We start from the raw sequence: 20570 nt of genomic DNA on the forward strand, positions 1-20570 counted from the left end.
CAGGGTCTCTGCCACATGTCCTATTTCGGCAGCCACTGCAGATGGCTCACCCCACTGTGGTAGCTTGTATCCCCTCTGCCTATTCGTTTCTTAAAGTTGCTTGTTTGGAGGCTTTTCCGGGCTGTGGCTTCTGCCTTTTTTTTTTTCTTTTGGGTAGAATATCCTGCCGGAGCACGTGATTGGCTCCCGGTTGCACAATCTGCTAAAAGAAGCTTTAAAAGGCTGCTTGTTGTTGATTTTTTCCCTTTCGCTTTTGGGTTGCCTGTGGGTGTGGTTGGTTGGGCTGCTTGCAAAGGGCAGAGAGAACAGACACCCAGCCAGCTGCAATGGCCTCTGCAGCTACAGCAGAGGAAGTGCAAGATGAAGCCATTTGCTCCATCTGCCTGGGGTATCTGACAGAGCCGGCGACTATAGCGTGTGGGCACAACTTCTGCCGAGCCTGCCTAACCCAGCACTGTGTGGAAAAGGGAGAGGGGACACCTCTGACCTGTCCCCAGTGCAGAGCCCGGTTCCAGAAAGGGGAGTTCAGGCCCAACACCCAGCTGAACAACATCATACAAAAAGTCAAACAACTGGGGTCAAAACCAGGAAAAGGGCAAAAGGAGAAGCTGTGTGAGAGACACGAGGAATGTCTCAAACTCTTCTGTGACGAGGATGGAGAAACCATTTGCTTGGTGTGTGAGAAATCCCGGGACCACAAGTCTCACACTGTGGTTCCCATTGAGGAGGCTGCCCAGGAGTACAAGGTAGGAAATGCTGTTGACTTTGCTTAATTAAACCCCTTAAGGACACCAGGTTTATCCCCCATCAATCCAAGGAAAAACATTCACACCTGGCTGTCTAAGGTTAGGCACCTAAATGAAAGGTTTTCAGGGGGTTGAGCACTGGGGGTTGGGGGTAATGGGAAAAGATCCAGACATTTTTGCCCCCACACTGCAAGTTTCAATGCCTGACAGAGAGAACAGGGCTGATGGTTGTTTGTGCACCTGCAACCCATCTGCCAGGTGGAGTGGGCAGCAAGAAGGGCTGGGTTCAATATACAACACAGAACCAGCTCGAGCCCCACCCAGTGACCTGGGCAAATCACACCCCACCCCGCGTGCCCGTGAGAGGCAAAACTTCCTCTCTCTAAAGCACAGAGTCTGAGTGTGGAAAACACAGGTGCTGGCTTCCTCGTTTCCCCAGCGGTGCTCAAGCCCTGCTCTGCACTGTCCCCGCCCCCACTCCATCCTTTCCCCTGAGACCACACCCCCACCCCACCGCTTCCTGCCCTATTCTGCCCCCTCACACAAGCGCACCCTGCCCTCGCTCTGCCTCTTCCCCCAATGTCCCTGCACACTGCTGTATAGCTGACCCACGGTGGGCAGGGGGCACTGGGAGAACGAGGGAGGAGCTGATCGCACGGCCGCTAGTGGGTGCTGAGCACCCACTCTTTTTTGCCCTTGGTTTGGTTAGCCCTGGAGCACCCACAGAATTGGTGCCTATCATAGAAAAGAAACTTTAAATGAGAGTTGGGAGGTCACCAGGCCTTGATTAAGGAAAATGCTACAAGCAGGATTCATGAACATAAAACCGTGAGCAAAACACTCACCCCAGAGTGTGATGGGCTGTATTTTCTGCCCAAGGTTTTTTAGTTCTACAACAAAAGGTTCCTTTAACAAGTCCCTCACCACACCCCACTCACAGTGGTGGTCCCAGGGTAGTGAAGACTCGGAGGTACATCTGGTGGATGAGAGCAAGAAGGCACCTTGCTTGCTCCTCTGCATCACCTGTCAGTCACCACCCTGCCACATACCCAACTGATCCACTCCACTGACTGCCCCACCAGCTGTTACCTGCTTCTCTACTATGAGATCTATAAGATCAGTCTCTTGAGGTTCTACCCTGCTCTTAGTGAATGTCAGCTCTTAGGCTTTGTCTACACTACAAAGTTTTGCTGGCAAAAGTGATGCCACTTTAATGAAAGCCGCTGTTGCATGTGCATACTAGCTCCTTGTGCAGGCAGAGCACATTCCCACTAGCAGCTCTTACACCCACACAGACAGCAGCACGGTTCGTAGCGATCCCGCTGTGAAAACTGGCCGCCAGGGTGCTTTGCTGAGGTGAAAGTGGGCCGGTGCGGCCGGAGCAGGGCTCTGGCAAGAGCCGGCCACCAGTCCGGCCCACACACAGCCGACATTTGCTCCCCCGTCAGCAGCCCTGCCAGTAGGTCCCAGCAGCACGGCCGCACTAGCGAGGTTAAAGCGCTGCCATGGCAGCACTGCTGGACCCTACCAGCAGGGCTGCCAATGGGGGCGGGGAGGGCAAAAGGGGCTGCTGCCCTGGGCCCCAGCTTTGGGGGGCCCTGTGGAGCCCAGGGTAGCCTGAAGGATTAGCAGGGGGCCTGGTGCCGGCCGGCAGCAGGTGTTGGGTGCACACCCGCACTCACTGCAGCCAGCGGGAAGCAGAGCGACCCGGTCCCAGCCGTGTTGCTTGTGGGGGGGGAGGAATGGAAACCACCCTCCTCAGTGCACTTACCAGTTCTGGGAAGTGGAGCCCCGTTGGCCTTTCTGCCCCAAGGTCCCACTCGTTCCAGGAGGCCAGAGCCACCAACCCTGTCAAGGACGCCAGGCCTGGTGCAGGAAGCATTGGTAAGTCCCGGTGTCTACTTTCACTGGCGGGGCTCAGAAACAGCCAGGAAGTACTGGCATTTCTCTGTGACTGCCTTGTTCTCCGGGATCTCAGCTTTCACTTTGTGTTATACTGACTCTCCAGCTGTTCCCGTTGTGAAGAAAATCTCAAAACTGACCCACGTGTAGGGATGCAGAGAGTCAGGCACAGCAGCTCGGAGAGGTGTGAACAGCCCCAGTCCCTGAGTGGGGGGTGGGCTCAGGTGCCTGGGGATGATCCTTAAAATATCAGCACTGTTAACAATTTCATCCACCTTGTGAGAGCAGAGAGGGAGAGTTCCAGCCCTGCACCACGTACTGCCAGTGACACCTCCTTCCGGTGCCACAGGCGGGTGATGTTTGGGAGATGCCACCTCTTATTCCCCCCCCCCCCCCAGTAAAGAAGGTCCAGGCCCAGAGAGTCCAGCGGTACATTCTAGCCTCATGAGGGGAGACCGGCCCCAGGAGCCCTTTGGAGCCAATCAGCAACTCCATCCCGTTCTGAACATCGCACCATCTCCTGTGAACAGACCATGCTGTCTCCTTTTGGTGACTCATGTGGGTGGAGCTTATTTTGTGGGTGGATCTTCAGAGAATCCAGCCACCTTTGCCCCTCCCCTGTTCTGACCCCTGCTCATTGCTGAAACTGTTTTGCTGGATGCAGAGGCTGCTTCTCGCCTCCTGTCTCTCACTAGCCCCTGCTGGCTCCATCGCTCACTGCTTCCCTGCAGCAGCACCGCAGGGGTGTCACCGAGCAGCTCCCCAGGAGCTCTCAGCAGCAGCTGCAGCAGCAGCCTGGGCCTTTGAGCAGAGGGCAGGAGAGAACTTGAGGGCCCAGAGAAAAGAGAAGGAGTGAAATGGGGAGATTCTGCAAGGAGCTCAGGAGGGGACTCTCGGGGGCTGCCCTGGGTGCTGTACAGAGTCAGGCTGACAGGGCAGGAGTATACTGCTGTGCCGGGTGAAGGAATCACACGCTGTCAAAGGGGAAGAGCCCTGGGGTATTCCAGCTCTGGAGCAGTTATAATGGCACATTCCCCCAGACCGAGTGTGTCCCTTCTTCCTCACTGATCCCAAGCCACATCACAGCTTCACCCTGTACTGTTAATGGGACGGCGCTGGTGTCCGACTCCCAGCTGCTGCCTGGGGGAGGCCACATGCGAGCCTGACAGACAGATGAGAGCACCGTGTGGATCTTATTCCTGGCCTGGGCCTGGGGCACAGTGCAGTGGTGCATTGTCCTAAGCTCCTCACTGTCACTGGCAGGAGGGACCCTTCAGAACCTTCCCAGCTATTTCCCCTCTGGCCTGTGCTCAGTGATGTGAAACTTTAGCTAAAAACACAGGCCTTGAGAAGTCCTGAGTGTCTGCATGATGCAGAGCGTCCCCGCTCTGAGACTGGTGTCTCTGCTCCCACGCTGCCTTTGGGGCCCGCAGAGCTGAGTCTGCTGCCTCCTTCCAGGGTATTTTACTGCTTGTGTATGAAAGGACGATATCTATGGTACACGGGCACCAATGATGCTCCCAGGAATGACCTTGAGCGGATCACTGCAGACTGTGTGGCTCTGGGAAGAAGGATAACGGAGTTTGAGGCGCAAGTGTTGTTCTAGTCCATCCTCCCTGTGCAAGGAAAAGGCCTGGGTAGACACTGTTGAATAGTGAAAGTCAATGAATGGCTACGCAGGTGGTGTCGGAGAGAAGGCTTTGGGTTCTTTGACCATGGGATTGTGTTCCAAGAAGAAGGATTGTTAGGCAGAGACAGGCTCCACCTAACGAAGAGAGGAAGAGCATCTTTGCAAGCAGGTTGGCAAACCAAGTGAGGAGGGCTTTAAACTAAGTTCATTGGGGGAAGGAGACCAAAGCCCTGAGGTAAGTGGGGAAGTGGGATACCAGGAGGAAGCACGAGCAGGAGAGCACAAGAGGGGAAGATTCCTACCTCATGCTGAGAATGCAAGACGATGAGTTCTCTTAAGTGCCTATACACAAATGCAAAAAGCCTGGGAAACAAGCAGGGAGAATTGGAATTCCTGGCACAGTCAAGGAATTATGATGTGATTGGAATAACAGAGACTTGGTGGGATAACTCACATGACTGGATGTAATGGATGAATATAAACTGTTCAGGAAGGACAGGAAGGGCCCGAAAAGGTGGGGGAGTTGCATTGTATGTAAGAGAGCAATATGACTGCTCAGAGCTCCAGTATGAAACTGCAGAAAAACCTGAGTGTCTCTGAAGTAAGTTTAGAAGTGTGAGGTGGTGTTGTGGTGGGAGTCTGCTATAGACCATCAGACCAGAGAGAGGAGGTGCACAAGGCTTTCTTCTGGCAACTAACAAAAGTTACTAGATCACAGGCCCTGGTTCTCATGGGGGACTTCAGTCACTCCAGGCGACCAGCTTGGCTTAACAGTGAAATCCTTGCTGATCTTAAACACAAAAAAGAAGCTTACAAGCTTACAAGAAGTGGAAGTTTGGACAAATGACCAGGGAGGAATATAAAAATATTACTCAGGCATGCAGGAGTGAAATCAGGAAGGCCAAATCACACTTGCAGTTGCAGCTAGCAAGGGATGTTAAGAGTAACAAGAAGGGTTTCTACAGGTATGTTAGCAACAAGAAGAAGGTCAGGGAAAGTGTAAGCCCCTTACTGAATGGGAGAGGCAATAGTGACAGAGATGTGGAAGAATCTAATGTACTCAATACTTTTTTTACCTCTGTCTTCATGAACGAGGTCAGCTCCCAGACTGCTGCACTGGGCAGCACCATATGGGAAGGAGGTGACCAGCCCTCTGTGGAGCAAGAAGTGATTCAAGACTATTTAGAAAAGTTAGATGAGCACAAGTCCATGGAGCCAGATACACTACGTCTGAGGGTGATAAAGGTGTTGGCTGATGTGATTGCAGAGCCATTGGCCAGTATCTTTGAAAACTCAGAGTGATGGAGGAGGTCCTGGATGGCTGGAAAAAGGCTAATGTAGTGCCCATCTTTAAAAAAGGGAAGGAGGAGGATCCGGGGAACTACAGGCATGGCCGGCTCCAGGCCACAGCACTCCAAGCGCGTACTTGGGGCAGCATGCTGCAGGGGGCGCTCTGCCAGTTGCTGGGAGGGCGGCTGGCAGCTCCGGTGGACCTGCTGCAGGCATTTCTGCAGACGGTCTGCTGGTCCCGCAGCTCCGGTGGACCTCCCGCAGAGACGGACCACGGGACCATCAGACCCTCCACAAAAACGCCTGTGGCAGGTCCACCGGAACCTCGGGACTGGCAAGTGGCAGAGTGCCCCCCGCGGTGTGCCGCCGTGCTTGGGGCGGCGAAATTGGTAGAGCCGTCCCTGACTACAGGCCAGTCAGCCTCACCTCTATCCCTGGAAAAATCATGGAGCATGTCCTCAAGGAATCAATTCTGAAGCACTTAGAAGAGAGGAAAGTGATCAGGAACAGTCAGCGTGGATTCACCAAGGGCAATTGCCTTCTATGAGGAGATAACTGGCTCTGTGGATGAGGGGAAAGCAGTGGATGTCTTATTCCTTGACTTTAGCAAAGCTTTTGATTCGTTCTCCCACAGTAGCCTTGCCGGCAAGTTAAAGAAGTATGGGCTGGATGAATGGACTGTAAGGTGGATAGAAATCTGGCTAGATCATCGGGCTCAACGGGCAGTGATCCATTGACTGCTCCATGTCAAGTTCACAGCTGTTTTCAAGCGGAGTGCACCAATGGTCGGTCCTGGGGCAGGTTTTGTTCCGTATCTTCATTAATGATCTAGAGGATGGCATGGACTGCACCCTCCGCAAGTTTGCTGATAACACTAAATTGGGAGGAGTGGTAGATATGCTGGAGGGTAGGGATAGGATGCAGAGGGACCTAGACAAATTAGAGGATTGGGTCAAAAGAAACTTGATGAGGTTCAACAAGGACAAGTGCAGAGTCCTGCATTTAGGATGGAAGAATCCCATGCACTGCCACAGACTAGGGACCGAATGGCTAGACAGCAGTTCTGCAGAAAAGGACCTGGGGTTACAGTGGACGAGAAGATGGATATGAGTCAACAGTGCGCCCTTGTTGCCAAGAAGGCTAACGACCTTTTGGGCTGTATAAGTAGGAGCATTGCCAGCAGATGGAGGGAAGTGATCATTCCCCTCTATTTGACATTGGTGAGGCCTCATCTGGAGTACTGTGTCCAGTGTGGGGCCCCACACGACAAGAAGGATTTGGAAAGAGTCCAGCGGAGGGCAACAAAAATGATTAGAGGGCTGGAGCACATGACTTATGAGGAGAAGCTGAGGGAACTGAGATTATTTAGTCTGCAGAAGAGAAGAATGAGGGGGGATTTGATAGCTGCTTTCAGTTACCTGAAAGGGGGTTCCAAAGAGGATGGATATAGACTATTCTCAGTGGTACCAGATGACAGAACAAGGAGTAATGGTCTCAGGTTGCACTGGGGGAGGTTTAAGTTGGATATTAGGATAAAAGAATTCACTAGGAGGGTGGTGAAGCAGTGGAATGGGTTACCTAGGAAGGTGGTGGAATCTCCTTCTTTAGAGATTTTTAAGGTCAGGCTTGACAAAGCCCTGTCTGGGATGATTTAGTTGGGGATTGGTCCTGCTTTGAGCAGGGGGTTGGACGAGATGACCTCCTGAGGTCCCTTCCAACGCTATGATTCTATGATACTCTCCACCCATCAGAGAGGCAGACTAATAGCTGTTTATTGCATGCAATGTCCCTGCAGGAGAAACTCCAGGGAGCCCTGGGCCCTCTGAGGAAGGAGCTGGAGGAAGCCCTGGTGCTGACGTCTAAAGAGAAGAAGAAAACCACAGAGTGGCAGGTGAGTGTCCGGGTATCTCTCTCCCTGAGCTCTTCCCCCTGCAACTCTCCCAGGGATGAAGGAGCTGTCAAGCTCCAGGACAAGGGTATGAACCTGCTCTGGTTTTTTCCCTGTGACACAGGCTTGGTGCCAGCAGGATCAGGCTGTGTCTCTGGTGGTGGCCTCAGCACAGCAGCTCCTGTACGTTGCAGAGGAGGGGCAGTTCCTGGCCCTAGTGAGGTGGTGCAAACTCACCCCAGTGCTCTCTGATGGGGTAAATTCTCAATAGTGGGTGCCGTGTTTTCACTATCACACGGACCTTTTTCCCTCCTGCAGGTGGGGGTGGTGTAGAGGCTGCTGCAGCCAGCGGGATTCAGGGGCCTCCATGAAATAGCTCCACAGTGTGTCTGCAGCCTGGAGGACACAGGGATTGTTCCTTCTCCATCCTCCCCGATCTCCTCCCCCACAGTCCCTGCCGTGCATCTGCCCAGTGCCGGGGCCAGACACTAGAGCTGGGAGCTGGGGGGAGGATTTACCCCATGGGTGAGGTTCAAAATCACTCAGCAGGCTGGGCTGGGACTGGGCTGGGAGCTGAGCTCCTCTGAACATCAAACTCGGTTGTGAGTGCTGAACTCTTTGCAAAGTCTGCCCCAAGGGTGCATCTAAAAGGCACTAACAGGTAGCTGCGGGCTAGCAGCCCGAGTCATTGCCCAGGGGTCTGGGTGGGCTTATACAGCCCCTGCTGCTGCGGCTTCACTGCTACCAGCACCCGAGCAAGCTGGAGTGTGTCTTCACCTACTGCCTTCACTCCTCCATTGCAGTGTGGACACCCCCTGAGTCAGCAGAGCCAGAGGCAGGTCAGTGTAGAGCCAGGCAGAGCCTGGCCACTTCACAGCCTCTGCTGCCATCATGTGGGCACCTCATCCTAGTCACCTGCTACTGTCACTGTGACTATACCTGTGCTTGTCTGTAGCCAGGTGATGAACCCCTGGGACACAATGTCTGTGCCAGTTCACTTGCCTTTCACAGTGAAATCCCCACAGAGAGCGTGGGGTGTGTGAGGAAGACACTGGCTGGTCACTGGACACATGGCAGGCTGGGTGAGGCCAAAGCAAGCTCTGACAATACCCTGGGTTCCCAACACCGATGTGTGCCCCACTCCCTTGTGTCTATCCCATGCCATCTGCAATAACATACTGTAGCTTTACAAAGCACCCTAGACAACCCTGCTACCAAACTGGCCTCATTAATTTTGAACTAAAACAAACCCATTATGGTACATTTCCCAAAAAAGTATATCTCCTTACAAACCTGATACTGATCTAATTCCCTGCTCCATGGACAGAGGCCCAGTCTGCGTAACTCAGCATCTGGCTCATGTTTTCACTGTGCCTTTCCTATTCTTCTATTTCAAGGGGAAAGTGAAGAATAGGAGAGAGATGATTGCAGGTGAATTTAACAAACTGCACACACTGCTGAGAGAGGAGGAACAGCTGCTTTTGCAGAGTCTGGAGGAGGAGGAGAGGGAGACTCTGCAGAGACTAAGGAAAAATGTAACCAAACTCTCCCAGCAAAGCTCCTCTCTGCAGGAGCTGATCACAGAGATGGAGGAGAAGTGTCAGCAACCAGTTGTGGAGCTGCTAAAGGTGAGATGGCATCAAAATTCTCCACCCATCCAGAATTAGAACTCAGATCCCTGGATGTGGATCCGAACAATTAGAGTAAATGTGTTCTGCAGTTTACTGATCAACAGCACATCCGGCTAAGGGCTCCATCAGTTCCAAAATATCCCAGTTCATGTTAGAGGGGAATTCTCCTCATGGAGACCCAGTGAGGCTGTGGGAGATTAAATGGATGATACAAAAATGATATTGAGCTGAACCCATCCCTGCTCTGACTCCAGAACATTGAACTCAACACAGGCGCTAAACACAGATACTGATGGGTTGGGTCCCTACAAGGGAGAATCCTTTAGCTAAATTCCTGTCTCACCTACATAAATGAAACAAGTGTTACTGCACAATAGTGTATGAGATTTTACCACAAAACAGTGAAGCCTGGGAGGGTTAATCTATTTTCTAGATGAAAGTTTTATGCACATTGTGTTAATACAGAACATTTTTTCTCTTTTTATCTTCAGGATGTGAAAAACACCTTGAGCAGGTGTGTTTCCGAATGACATTGCTTGGATGTTCTTGGAAGTGGTTCTGGGATGATGTGTGTACGGAGCAGCTGAGTGATGATGGGACGTTTTTTTCACAGGACTGAGAATGTGAAACTCCAGGAACCAGAAGCTGTTTCTACTGACCTGAAGAACATGTATAAAATTTCCCTTGACATGAGAGAAGCACTGAAGAGATTGGGAGGTGAGTGGATTCTACTGGCACATTCAGCTGTGTTGTGCCTGGGGCTCTGGACAGAGCCTGGGACCCCAGGACACACTTGCACCCAGCTGACAGGCTTGGAGCTGTGATAGCTGGAGGCTGATGCGCTGAGTGCTGGGCAGTTTGCTTGCTACTTACAGCCACCTGCTGGTACTTGCCCAGGTGTCTGACCAGGCGCCGTCACTCTGACATCCTGACCCCTCCACAGCTGAGTTCCTGAGTGTCCCTGAGCCAGGTGCTGTGAGGCCTGAACTGGACCCATTGTACTGGGAGCTGCACAGACGGGTAATGGATGACGTGTCTGTGCTTCTTTCCTGGGACATGTGAGGGCTGCATTGTGTGGGGACCGCTCAGCACTGCCCCAGCCCCCATTTGCCAAGGCTGGCCCAGTTTTCTGATCTGGGGAAGGGGCTGGTCTGGCTGCTGTGGTCTGACCTGGGTCGTGTGTTACTGGGTAACAAGCTGAATCCTATGGGCCCCTCATCTGCTCTGAGCACAACCCAGTGTGAGGTCGGGTCAGTGGTTTGCTGCTCAGTGAGTGAGACTCGCTCACAAGTGTGACCCTGTCACAACTGCTGAGCGTGAGCTGCCCCCATCCAAACCCCTCCCACAACCCCAGCGCGGAGACTGGGGGCAACAGCAGAAACCTGACAGCGAGGAGGGACAGAGAAGAAGCTAAGGCAGAGGAGAGGAGGGTGGGAAGGTTCAGTGAGCTCGGTCTGTGATTATTGAACTAGTTCATTCCTCCTACCCCTCCCTGCTCCTCTCTTCCCACCCACCCCAGCAGGGCAGTTGAAGGGGCCAAGCTGGGTGTGTCTGTCCCAGCTGACGGAGGCTGCGCAGTCGGTGCCGGCTGCAGGGCCAGGATCTCAGGGCTCTGGGGAGCAGGAACTCCAGGCTGTGGGGGAAGCAGCCTTCCTGTCTGTGACTGGCTGGAGTCAGCACATCCCTGCTCCCCTCCCCGTTCACTGCCCCCAGCCCAGCACAGTCTGTGCCCACTGGGCCCTGAACACGGCTGGGCTCTGGGCTATTCCACACCCCTGGCCCCTGAACCTGTCGGGATCCTGAGCCAGTCAGCTCAGTGCCTCGTTCTAGGGGATCCCCAGCCCCTGGGGAGCCTCCTGTCAGCCTCCCAGAAGCCCCTTCCTGGGCAGGGTCCCAGGCCCTGAGTCACTCGCTGGCTGCTCCAGGCTGGCCAGGCCCAGGGTCTCCAGCAGGGCTATTGGTGCTGGCGCCGCGCTCGCTGCCAGAGCTCCCAGCCCTGACCCAGCCCGGCCCTGTTGTCCCAGCGCTGACCGCCCCCCTGCGGCTGGGGACGCTGCTGCTCTCAATGGCTGAGCCCCTTTCTCTGCTGCTGCCTCTGCTGCTGTGCTCGCAGGCTCAGCACGTGCCAGGGCCAATGCAGCCCTGCTGGGGCTGCTCCTTCCCTCGGCACCTGGGTTCTCTGTGTCTGGGGGAAATGGCGGGTGAGTTGGCAGGGACCTGCTCAGAGATACACTCCCTGAGTTGCACCCAGAGGGCAGAGACCAGCCAGGGCTGGGCAGCAAAGTGCCACCGCGCTGGGATTAACCCTTTCCTTCCCTCGACCTCAGCAGCCCCAGCCGGTCAGTGCCGCTCGACTGCCTGTACTCTGACCCCAAGGACCCGGATCCGGCAGCTCGGGGGAGTCACTGGGTGAATGTGTTAGGCAGAGTAACCAGGGCTCCCTGAGCCCCAGGGTCCCCGTGTGCAATGGGGAAGGCCCTGCGCTGTCATGCAGCCCTTAGGGGCTGGGCAATAAGTGTTACTGATACCAGCCTGAACCATTTCAGGGTATCTTGGCAAGCATCTTGCCTCAGTTTTTTCGCTTCAGCACTCCTTAAATTATGCCTCACAGTCCAAAAGATCTGAGAGAAAAGTCCCCTCCTGGGGTCTGCTCTGAGTCCAAGTAAACCCCAAAATAAAATCTTTTCCCTCACTCTGCTCCAGCCTCCAGCTCTCACTCCAGCTCCTCACTGTCCTCAAGTCAGGAGTCCTCAGTCCTTCCCAGAGCTGGGCTTCGATTAGTGTCCACTGTGGAATCAGAAGACTCCAACCCTCCCTCCTGGAGCTGGGTCATTTCAGACTGTGCCTCTATTCTCTGCATCCACTTTCTCCAGCCGGGGACAGCTCTCCAGGGCTCTGTCCAGCTTCAGCTGCTGCTGTCACTGTCATCTCAGACATGTCCTCCCCCTTAGGGGAGCTCCTCTGCCTAGGACAGTGGTCCCCAAACTTTTTTGATCAAGCCCTCCCTTACCTGGTTTGCACCCCTACCCTGGGAGCTGCTGTCAGGAGCTTGGCCAGGAATGGGGCTCCAGTTGGGGCCAGAAGCTGGGGGCCATGGCTGGGAGTGGACCCGCAGTTGGGGCCGGGAGCTGGGGGCTTCGGCCAGGGGCGGAACCATGTTTGGGGCTGGGGCTGCAGCTGGGTTCTCAGCCTGGAGCAGGGCCAGGAGTGGGTGGCTGAAGTCGGGGCCGGAGATGCAGCTGGGGCTGAGGGTGAGGTCAGAGTGGAGCTGGGGACAGAGCAGGACTGGGTGGCATTCCCTTCGAGCTACCATGGGGGCTGGTCCAGGCCCTGTCAGGCCCCCCAAATGTTCCTCCACACCCATAGTTTGGGGAGCACTGCTCTAGGAGCCCCTTCCAGGCTCCTTGCTCTGGTGAGCTCTCCTGGGAGATCCTCTCCTCAGCAGCTTCCTGTCCCTAGGATCCCTTCAGCTGAACCCTGGTTACCCTTTATCAAGCTCATTAGCTGTTTCACTGCCAGCTAGCCACCTAGGGATTTAATTACTTCCAGGTTGGTCTGGGTAGTCTCATTCGCCCTAACAGGGGCCTGTCACAGGTAGTCTGGTCCCTGATTCCTCTAACAGGGCCAGCACTCTTGACACACTTACTCCAACCCCCAGAGCCAACCTGTATTCAAAGGGAGGCTTGACCATGGCTGACACTTGGTTATGTTCTGCTAGAAAAGTTTCAAACTCCAGGGAAGTAAATTAGTGGCCACTTCCAGGAGCTCCATGGAGCTAGGGCAGGCAGGGAGCCTGCCTTAGCCCCAGGCCCCCGCTGCGTCACTGACCAGACTGTTAATGTCTCAGTCAGTGGTGCCAACCAGAGCCACTACGGTCCCTTTTCAACCAGGTTTTCCAATGAAAAAACAGACACCTGGCAACCCTATGGACAGGTGCCAACCCTAGGTCCTGTCCACATGGCCCAGTAACACCCTGCTGAGCCAGGTACAGGCAGCCACATGCCAGCCCAGGCCCTTTGCAGGGACGCTGAGCTGCCAGCTGCCATGATCACTAACAGTGTTAATTCTGTCATGTGCCACCACGGTTAGAGCCCCCTGGACGCAGCCCCAGGAACTGCTGAACCTAGAACCATAACAATGCAGGGCTGGAAGGGACCTTGAGAGATCACCTACTCCACCCCCCCATGCTAGGTCAGGGACTAGACTATCCCTGGCAGGGATTTGTTCAACCTGTTCTTATAAAGCTCCAGTGACAGGGATCCCACAACCTCCCCTGGAGCCGGGTCCAGAGCTTCACTGCCCTGAGAATTAGAAAGTGTTTTCTCTTCTCCAGCTTCAACCTCCCTTGCTGCAGATTGTTCCCATTGCTCCTTGGACAGGCCCTCGCCCTGCCCACTGGGGCACTGGCTGTGTCACCAAGCCTGAGCATGGCTGTTATTGCACTGACTGGCTGGGGATGCTGGTCTGGCTCGGGGGGCAGTGAGGTCAGCTGGGGCCTTTCACTCCCCAGTCACCAATCTCAGCCTAGGCTCAGAGTCCACTTCCCAGGGGACAGGAGCTCACATCGTAACTCACCTTAACGACAGCCTCACAGCCACCTCTGCAGGGAGGCCAAGGTCTGAATGGGCCGCAGGGACGATTCCTCCCCAGGGAGAGGGTCCGGCAGATGTTAGGACTGAGCCATGTTAGCAGGACAGTTGGGGGCTGACACGGCCTCTGTCTCCTTATACCTTCAATACACAGAGCTCCAGCAGCCGGGGTGTAAAACCCAATTTCTATCCCCAGCACTGAACTAACTGTCACTGCCCCAAGGGTCCTCTCCTACTGGGGTTGGGGGGGTGAGTAAGGCACTGGAAGAGGGGGGCCAGGGGGCCATCACTTTTACCAATGGGAGGGCTATTTCCTCCTACTTTTTACCAGCCGTAAGGGTGAGCGATGATGGGGGAGGGGGCCGAGAGGAGAGACCAGGGGGCAGGGAAGAGGTGGTGTGAAGGCAGGGACTCAGGAAGAAGGGGCAGCATGAGAGTGATAGTTCAGGTGTGTGGGGACAGGAGCTCAGGGAGAAGGGCTGGCACGAGTGGGTGACCCCTCTACTTTGAGGGAGCTTCCATCACTCCTGGGGAGAGCACCATCCCGGATCCTGATCCACGGGCACATCTGTGCAGGGGCGGCTCCAGGCACCAGCGCTCCAAGCACGTGCCTGGGGTGGCAAACTGTGGGGGGCGCTCTGCTGGTTGCCCCTAGGGAGGCAGGCAGAGTGCCTTCGGCAGCGTATAGAATAGAATCGAATCATAGGGTTGGAAGGGACCTCAGGAGGTCATCTAGTCCAACTCCCTGCTCAAAGGAGGACCAATCCCCAAACTAGTTTTTTATCCCAGTTCCCTAAATGGCCCCCTCAAGGACTGAACTCACAACCCTGAGTTTAGCAGGCCAATGCTCAAACCACGGAGCTATCCCTCCCCTGCGGTGGGTCCGCTGTCCCGCGGCTTTGGACTCTCCGTGCTTGGAGTGGCAAAATGTCTAGAGCCGCCCCTGCATCTGTGTATTTGCTGGGTGTACATAGCTCTCTGTGTGGAGATACTTTCACGCTCACCCAGGCACCTGTGCTGGGAGGTCCAACTGCCCAGGAGGCTGAGGGCTCTCACTCCTCTGCCCTGGGGGTGAAGGGAGGGGTCCTGGGCCTGCTTTTCCCCATCCCAGGAAGGGGGTGAAGGGGATATGGACACAGACAATGTCCCCTCTTGCACTGTGAGGGTGAGACCTGGCTCCTCTCTGGCAGGGCCGGCTCTAGACATTTCACAGTCCCAAGCACGGTGGCATGCCGCGGGGGGCGCTCTGCTAGTCGCCAATCCCGCAGCTTCAGTGGACCTCCCGCAGGCATGCCTGCGGATGGTCCGCTGGTTGCGCTGCTCCACAGAAGCCGTGGGACAAGCGGATACCCCACAGGCACGCCTGTGGGAGGTTCACTGGAGCTGCCTGCCACCCTCCTAGCGACCGGCAGAGCACCCCCCCGTGGCATGCTGCCCCAAGCACACGCTTGGCGTGCTGGGGCCTGAAGCCGCCCCTGCTCCCTGGGCTTCAGAGCCTGAGCTCCAGGCAGAATCTGAAAATCTTTGTGGCTATTTTTAATTCTAAAGAGGGAGCCCATAAGCCTGAATCTGTCCACCCTGTTCCAAAACTCGCTGCTGCAGGCTGTGTAGAAGGACCCGAAGTGTATTCAGAGTCTGAGTGTGAAAGTTCCCAGCGTGTCTGTCCCAGGGCTGCTTAACAAGAGCAAGGGGAGGGGGGTGGCTGGCAGAGTCGTTAGATGGAGACACCTGAGCCCCTGGGGCTCTTCGATGATCTCTGTGACTGTTATCCGCTCTGGGAGATGCCCAGGTGCAGCTGCAGAGGGTCTGTTCCGCTAGCAGCGTCCATGGGACAAATGGCTCTGGGCAGAGGGTTCAGGCTGGAGCCAAGTCTCCATTTTCAGCCTGATTTATGGGGCTGAGATCAGGGGCCCAGGGGGCATTTGTCTGCAAAGGGCAAATTCAACAGCAGCTCTGGAGTGTTTCATAGCTGATGTCCTGAGCCTGGCCTGCCTGTAACTGCGTGTCTGGGGATGTTGACAGTCACTCATTGCAAGTCACTGGGATTGCAGCTCCTAAGTTGCTCAGAGAGGTTTGCAGTGGAGCTAGGGTGAAATGATTTGGACAAATGGTTTATTTGCATGCAAAATTATATTTCGAGTCAACAGAAACTATTTGTGACTCCATGTCGGGTTCGCTGACTAGTTTCAATTAAGAGAAAAAGGTGCTGCCGCTTCCCTTGTAGCCTTTAGCCCAGTGTCTGGGCCCTCAGCTGGGAGCCCCAGGTACAATTCCCCCCGTGTGATGCCATGAGAGCTTGAACTGCTGGGCTCCAGGTGTCTGATGACATCCCCTGTGTCTCATCACTGCCATGGGCACTGGGCCAGAGCGTGGGAGAGAGAAGGACTCTGCAGCCCAGTGGGTCAGGGCCCCATCTGGGAACCCAAAGTCCAGCTCCCCTGCTCCAGTGTCCCTGTAATTATTGATCCATAGCCCCAGTGACGGGAGGGGTTACGGCCCCTGGCACAGCAGTGTCTCAGCCATGTCTGCCGGGGTTTCCTTGCACTGATGTAGCTGCACTGGTGCAAACCCCTAGTGCAGACGCGCTGTGCGGGTGTGAAATGGAACTGGTTCCTGGTGCAGCTTCTCCCAGATGGATGGGGCAGTAAGTGGAGAAATGCCACCTCCGCTCCCCACTGCCCTGGCCTCATTAGCAACAGCCCATTAGTTCGCATTTATACCCTCCCAGAATCTTCCACTGTACTGTGCCCCATGCAAGCCCAATCCAGATAACTGCCCCTGTGGGGGTGGGGCTGGGCCGGGCGAGGGGAGGGGCTGGCTGTGGGGTTTTCCTGGCTGGAAGGTGGGGCCCGTGAGGCTCACCAGCATGGAGAGTCCCAGCTGCTCCCCCTGGGGCAGGGCTGCACCCTCAGTGTGTGTGGGGACAGCACTGACCTGCTGTGAACGAGAAACCAACCACACGTGGCCCCAAAGCAACAGAGATTCCCTGGGGCCTACCTCTCCCTCCCCCCTTTCTGGCTCCCGCCCCTCCCTTACCCATCCCTCACCCCTGTGAGAGACTCTGGACCCTGCATCTATTCTGACCCCTCACCAACATCCCTCTCTTTCTTCTCACTCCCTTTCTGCTCTCCTGGGCTCCTGCCCCTCTACTCCCACTTTGCCTCCCTAGCAGGTGCCCCTGCCCGTGACCCATCTCTGCCCCACTGGAACAGCCCATCCCTTCTCCCCCTGCCATCCTGGCATCTGCCCCTCTCCCTCAAACATCCTCTGCACCCGGAGCCCTCCCAGTCACTTCACACCCCAGCTATGTCCTGACATCCACCTCTCCCCTTTCTCCTCCTCTGTGCCGTGTCTTCCACCCCTCCCCTCACCCTCCTCAGCTGTCCTGACTTTCGCCCCTCTTATTCCCCTCAGCCTTCCTGACGCCTACCCCTCTCCTCACCCTCTCTGACCCCTGGCACCCGCCCCTTCCCTCGTCCCCCTGTGCCCACCTCTCCTCTAGCCCCACTCTGACCCCCTGGCACCTGCCTCTCCCCAATCCCCTATCCTAACACCTCCCTCTTCCCACCTGCCCTGCCTCTCACCCCTCTCTGCCCCCCCGTGCTTCTCCCTCCCCTCCTCTGCCCTCTCTGTGCCTGCCCTTCTGCTCAACCCCCTCAATCCCCTGGCATCTGCCCTTCCCCTTACTCCCGCACCCTTCTGCTGCCTGCCCCTTCCCTCCTCCTGCCCCCCAACACTTGACCGTCCCCTTGGCCCCTTCCTTCTTAGTGCCCAGCCCCTCACCACCCTCTTCCTCACTGACCCTGCTCTCCTCTCGCCCCTCTGCTACCATCACCCATGCCACCTTCTCTTTATTTGTCACCCTGCCCCTCCCCTTTCCCTCTGGCTCCATGACACCTGCACCCCTCACCAGCCCTCCAGTCCCCTGATGCCAGCTCCTCCTCTGCCCCAAGTCCCAGCTCTACCCTGGCCCCATCTGCCTCCCTGGGGCCTGCTCTTTCCTTTGCCCCTCTGCCTGCCTGGTGCAAGTCCCTTCCCTCCCCCCCTGGTCTCAGCCCTTCCCCTCACCCAGCACTGCGCACCCTCCCTCCCCTCACCCTCTCCTAATCTCTGAGCCCCACCCCTTCCCTTCATCCTCCCTCTGCCCCCCTGGTGCCCACATCTCCCTGCACACGCCTCTGCCCCCCTAGGACTTGCCCTTCTCCACACCCCTCTCTCTGCCCCCCTGCTTCTCACCTGCTCCCTTACTCCCCATTCTGCCCCTTTCGCACCAATGCCTGTTCATTCACTCCCCCCATGGTTCCACCTCCCCACTCCTCATCATCTCACCCCCTGGCAGCTCACCCTGCCCCTTGATTTCCCCTGCCCATTGGAGCCCCCCACATTTCCTTACACCCCTCTGCCCCCTGGTGCCTGCCCCTTCCCTTGCTTCCCTGTGCCCCCTGGGGTCCATCCCCTTCTACTGCCCTGGTGCCCATCCCTCCCCTTACCTCCTACAGCAACAGGAACTGGCCCTTCACACCCCTCTTCCCCCTGGTGCCTGCCCCATCCCTTGCCCCCTGCAGCCCCCTGGGGTCTGTCCCCTTCTTCTCCCATGGAGCCCACCCCTCCCCCGACCCCCTGCAGCCCCCTGGAACCTGCCCTTCCCTTCACACCTCTGTCCTCCTGGTGCCCCTCCCTTCCCTTATCACCCCATAGCCCTTGTGCCTGCCCCATCCCATGTCCCTCCGTCCACCCCTGCTCCTCCTGCCCTTTCCCCACATTGTCTCCTCCAGGCAGAGGGGCCCTGACTCCCCTCAGACAACAGCTCCCCCCCAGTGATTAACGGGGACGCAGGTTAATTTCCCTTTGATCTCAGTGACCAGCCCCGGCCCCCGGCCCTGACTCTGTGACTCTCTCCCCAGTGGACGTGACTCTGGATCCAGACACGGCAAATCCCGAACTCGTCCTGTCTGAGGATCGGAAATGTGTGACATACGGAGACAAACGCCAGGATCTGCCCAACAACCCTGAGAGATTTGATCCTTGTGCCTGTGTCCTGGGCGCTGAGGGGTTCGCGGGCGGGAGGCGTTACTGGGAGGTGGAGGTGGGAGACAAGCCTGAGTGGGCTCTGGGGGTTTGTAGGGAATCTGTGAGCAGGAAGGGGGACGTCACACTCTCACCTGAGGATGGATTCTGGGCCGTATGGCTGAGGGATGGGGGATACGAGGCCGGCACCCCCATCCCGACTCCCCTCCCCGTGAGCGTCAGGCCGAGCCAGGTGGGGATTTTCCTGGACTATGAGGCGGGCGAGGTCTCGTTTTACAATGTGACTGACAGGTCCCATCTCTTCACTTTCACCGACACCTTCTCCGGGAAGCTCCGCCCTTATTTCAGTCCTAGTGTCATCGCTGGGGGTACAAACGCGGCTCCCCTGATAATCTGCCCGGTCCCAGCTCAGGCCGGAGGGAATCTCTGTCCCTGACAGTGACCCCGCGGCACAGACTGGCCCCTCCCAGCCCCGCTGCTCTTCCCGTCCCAGTGGTGGGGGCCAGTTACTGCAGCAACTGGACGTTTTGTGCTGACCGGACACTGCCAGTTTCCCTTTTCACCTGGAGGTTCCAGTCAAAAACCGGACACCTGGGAACTCCCAGCCCCCACCTCCCGTCCCCGGCCCGAGGGGTAGCAAGTGGGGGGTGATGGGGTCATTCACTCCTGTCAGAATTTTCTAACCCTGTGAAATCTCAGTGTAAAATATGAAAGAAAAAAGATTATTTTAATTTAGAAAATAGTATTGTAACAAGGTGTAAATACAAGAATATTTTAATTTACATTTCAACAGTATTTCAAAAAACAAGCAGATAAATATATTTGTAGAAATGGAATTATTGACTTTTTTTATTCTTCCCTCAAATCTATAGTGAAGTTTAACTTCTCTAAATAACGTCATTTGTATTTCAATTGTGGAATTTCAAAAAATCCAAAATATTTATCTTAACAAAATAAACATTAAATTGTCAGACTGCGTTGTTCAGTTACAATGTACATGTGTCATACACATCACAACTACACACATGTGCAGCTGGTCTCTTTCTCTCTCTCTCTCTCTCCTCTCCCTCTCTCCCACTCTTTATTGTCTTGACTGGTTCTCTCTGGATGGCAGGACACATACACCCACCTCCTGCACTACACCTTTGAAAATTAATAGTTGAAAAAATGATAGAATTAATTAAGCAATATATTTAAGTTAACTCACACAAGATTATATAATAATCTTTGAACTTCTGTCAGCATTAATTCATGTGATTTTTAACTTTTCTAGCTACATCTAATTGGTAATCCAGATATGACCCTTCCTTTCTTTTTCTTACATCAGTTAACAAAACACAGGTCCGCAACCTCAAATGCTCTCTTCCTATTGATAGAAATCTCTTATATAATCTCCAGTTTTTAGTTTATTTTTCTTTAGACATATTATTTGCAGACAATGTACTGTCAGTGTCCACTGTTGATTTCAGTGTACTGCCAGGCTCTTCAAATGCTAGTTTGATAAGAAATAGAGAAGGGGTTATATTCCTTTACTTCAATCATCACACCTTAACTTAACTGTATTAATGACCGGTGGCACTTAATGACACATAACATGTAAATTTAGTGAAGCTTTTGGCAAACCTTCCTTCTCGCCATAAATCAGTCGAAAGGGTGATATTTTTGTTGTCATGTGAAGTTTAGAGTACAAAGAAAAGAAAGTTTCTCCAGGAAATTCATCCCAATTCCTCTGGGTTCTGTCCACCACTTTCTCTAAAGCTCTGTAAAAATAGTGACTGATTGATCTAATGCCTTGACATTAGCTGTTGAACCTAATTTCTTGAAGATCTAGCTGAGCAGAGTCTGAGGGGAGGCACATCACATGGC

At 55.0% G+C, this 20570-nt stretch overlaps 1 protein-coding gene across 2 annotated transcripts; it reads left to right on the top strand.

Moving 5' to 3' along the window:
• Positions 1-230: 230 nt before the first annotated feature.
• Positions 231-19540, top strand: LOC115640765 (E3 ubiquitin-protein ligase TRIM39-like). Of its 2 annotated transcripts, XM_030543747.1 has the most exons (7): positions 231-746; positions 7364-7459; positions 7581-7712; positions 8854-9084; positions 9579-9601; positions 9701-9804; positions 18581-19540. In XM_030543747.1, exons 1-7 carry the CDS (start codon positions 327-329, stop codon positions 19138-19140), a joined length of 1566 nt encoding a protein of 521 aa, XP_030399607.1. In that variant the 5' UTR covers positions 231-326; the 3' UTR covers positions 19141-19540. The 2 variants fall into 2 exon arrangements, with proteins under 2 accessions (XP_030399607.1, XP_030399608.1); XM_030543748.1 differs by lacking the exon at positions 7581-7712 and having other exon boundaries at positions 232-746.
• Positions 19541-20570: the final 1030 nt, after the last annotated feature.

This window comes from Gopherus evgoodei, unplaced genomic scaffold, assembly GCF_007399415.2.
Source record: "Gopherus evgoodei ecotype Sinaloan lineage unplaced genomic scaffold, rGopEvg1_v1.p scaffold_32_arrow_ctg1, whole genome shotgun sequence".
In the NCBI taxonomy this organism is placed as follows: domain Eukaryota; kingdom Metazoa; phylum Chordata; order Testudines; family Testudinidae; genus Gopherus; species Gopherus evgoodei.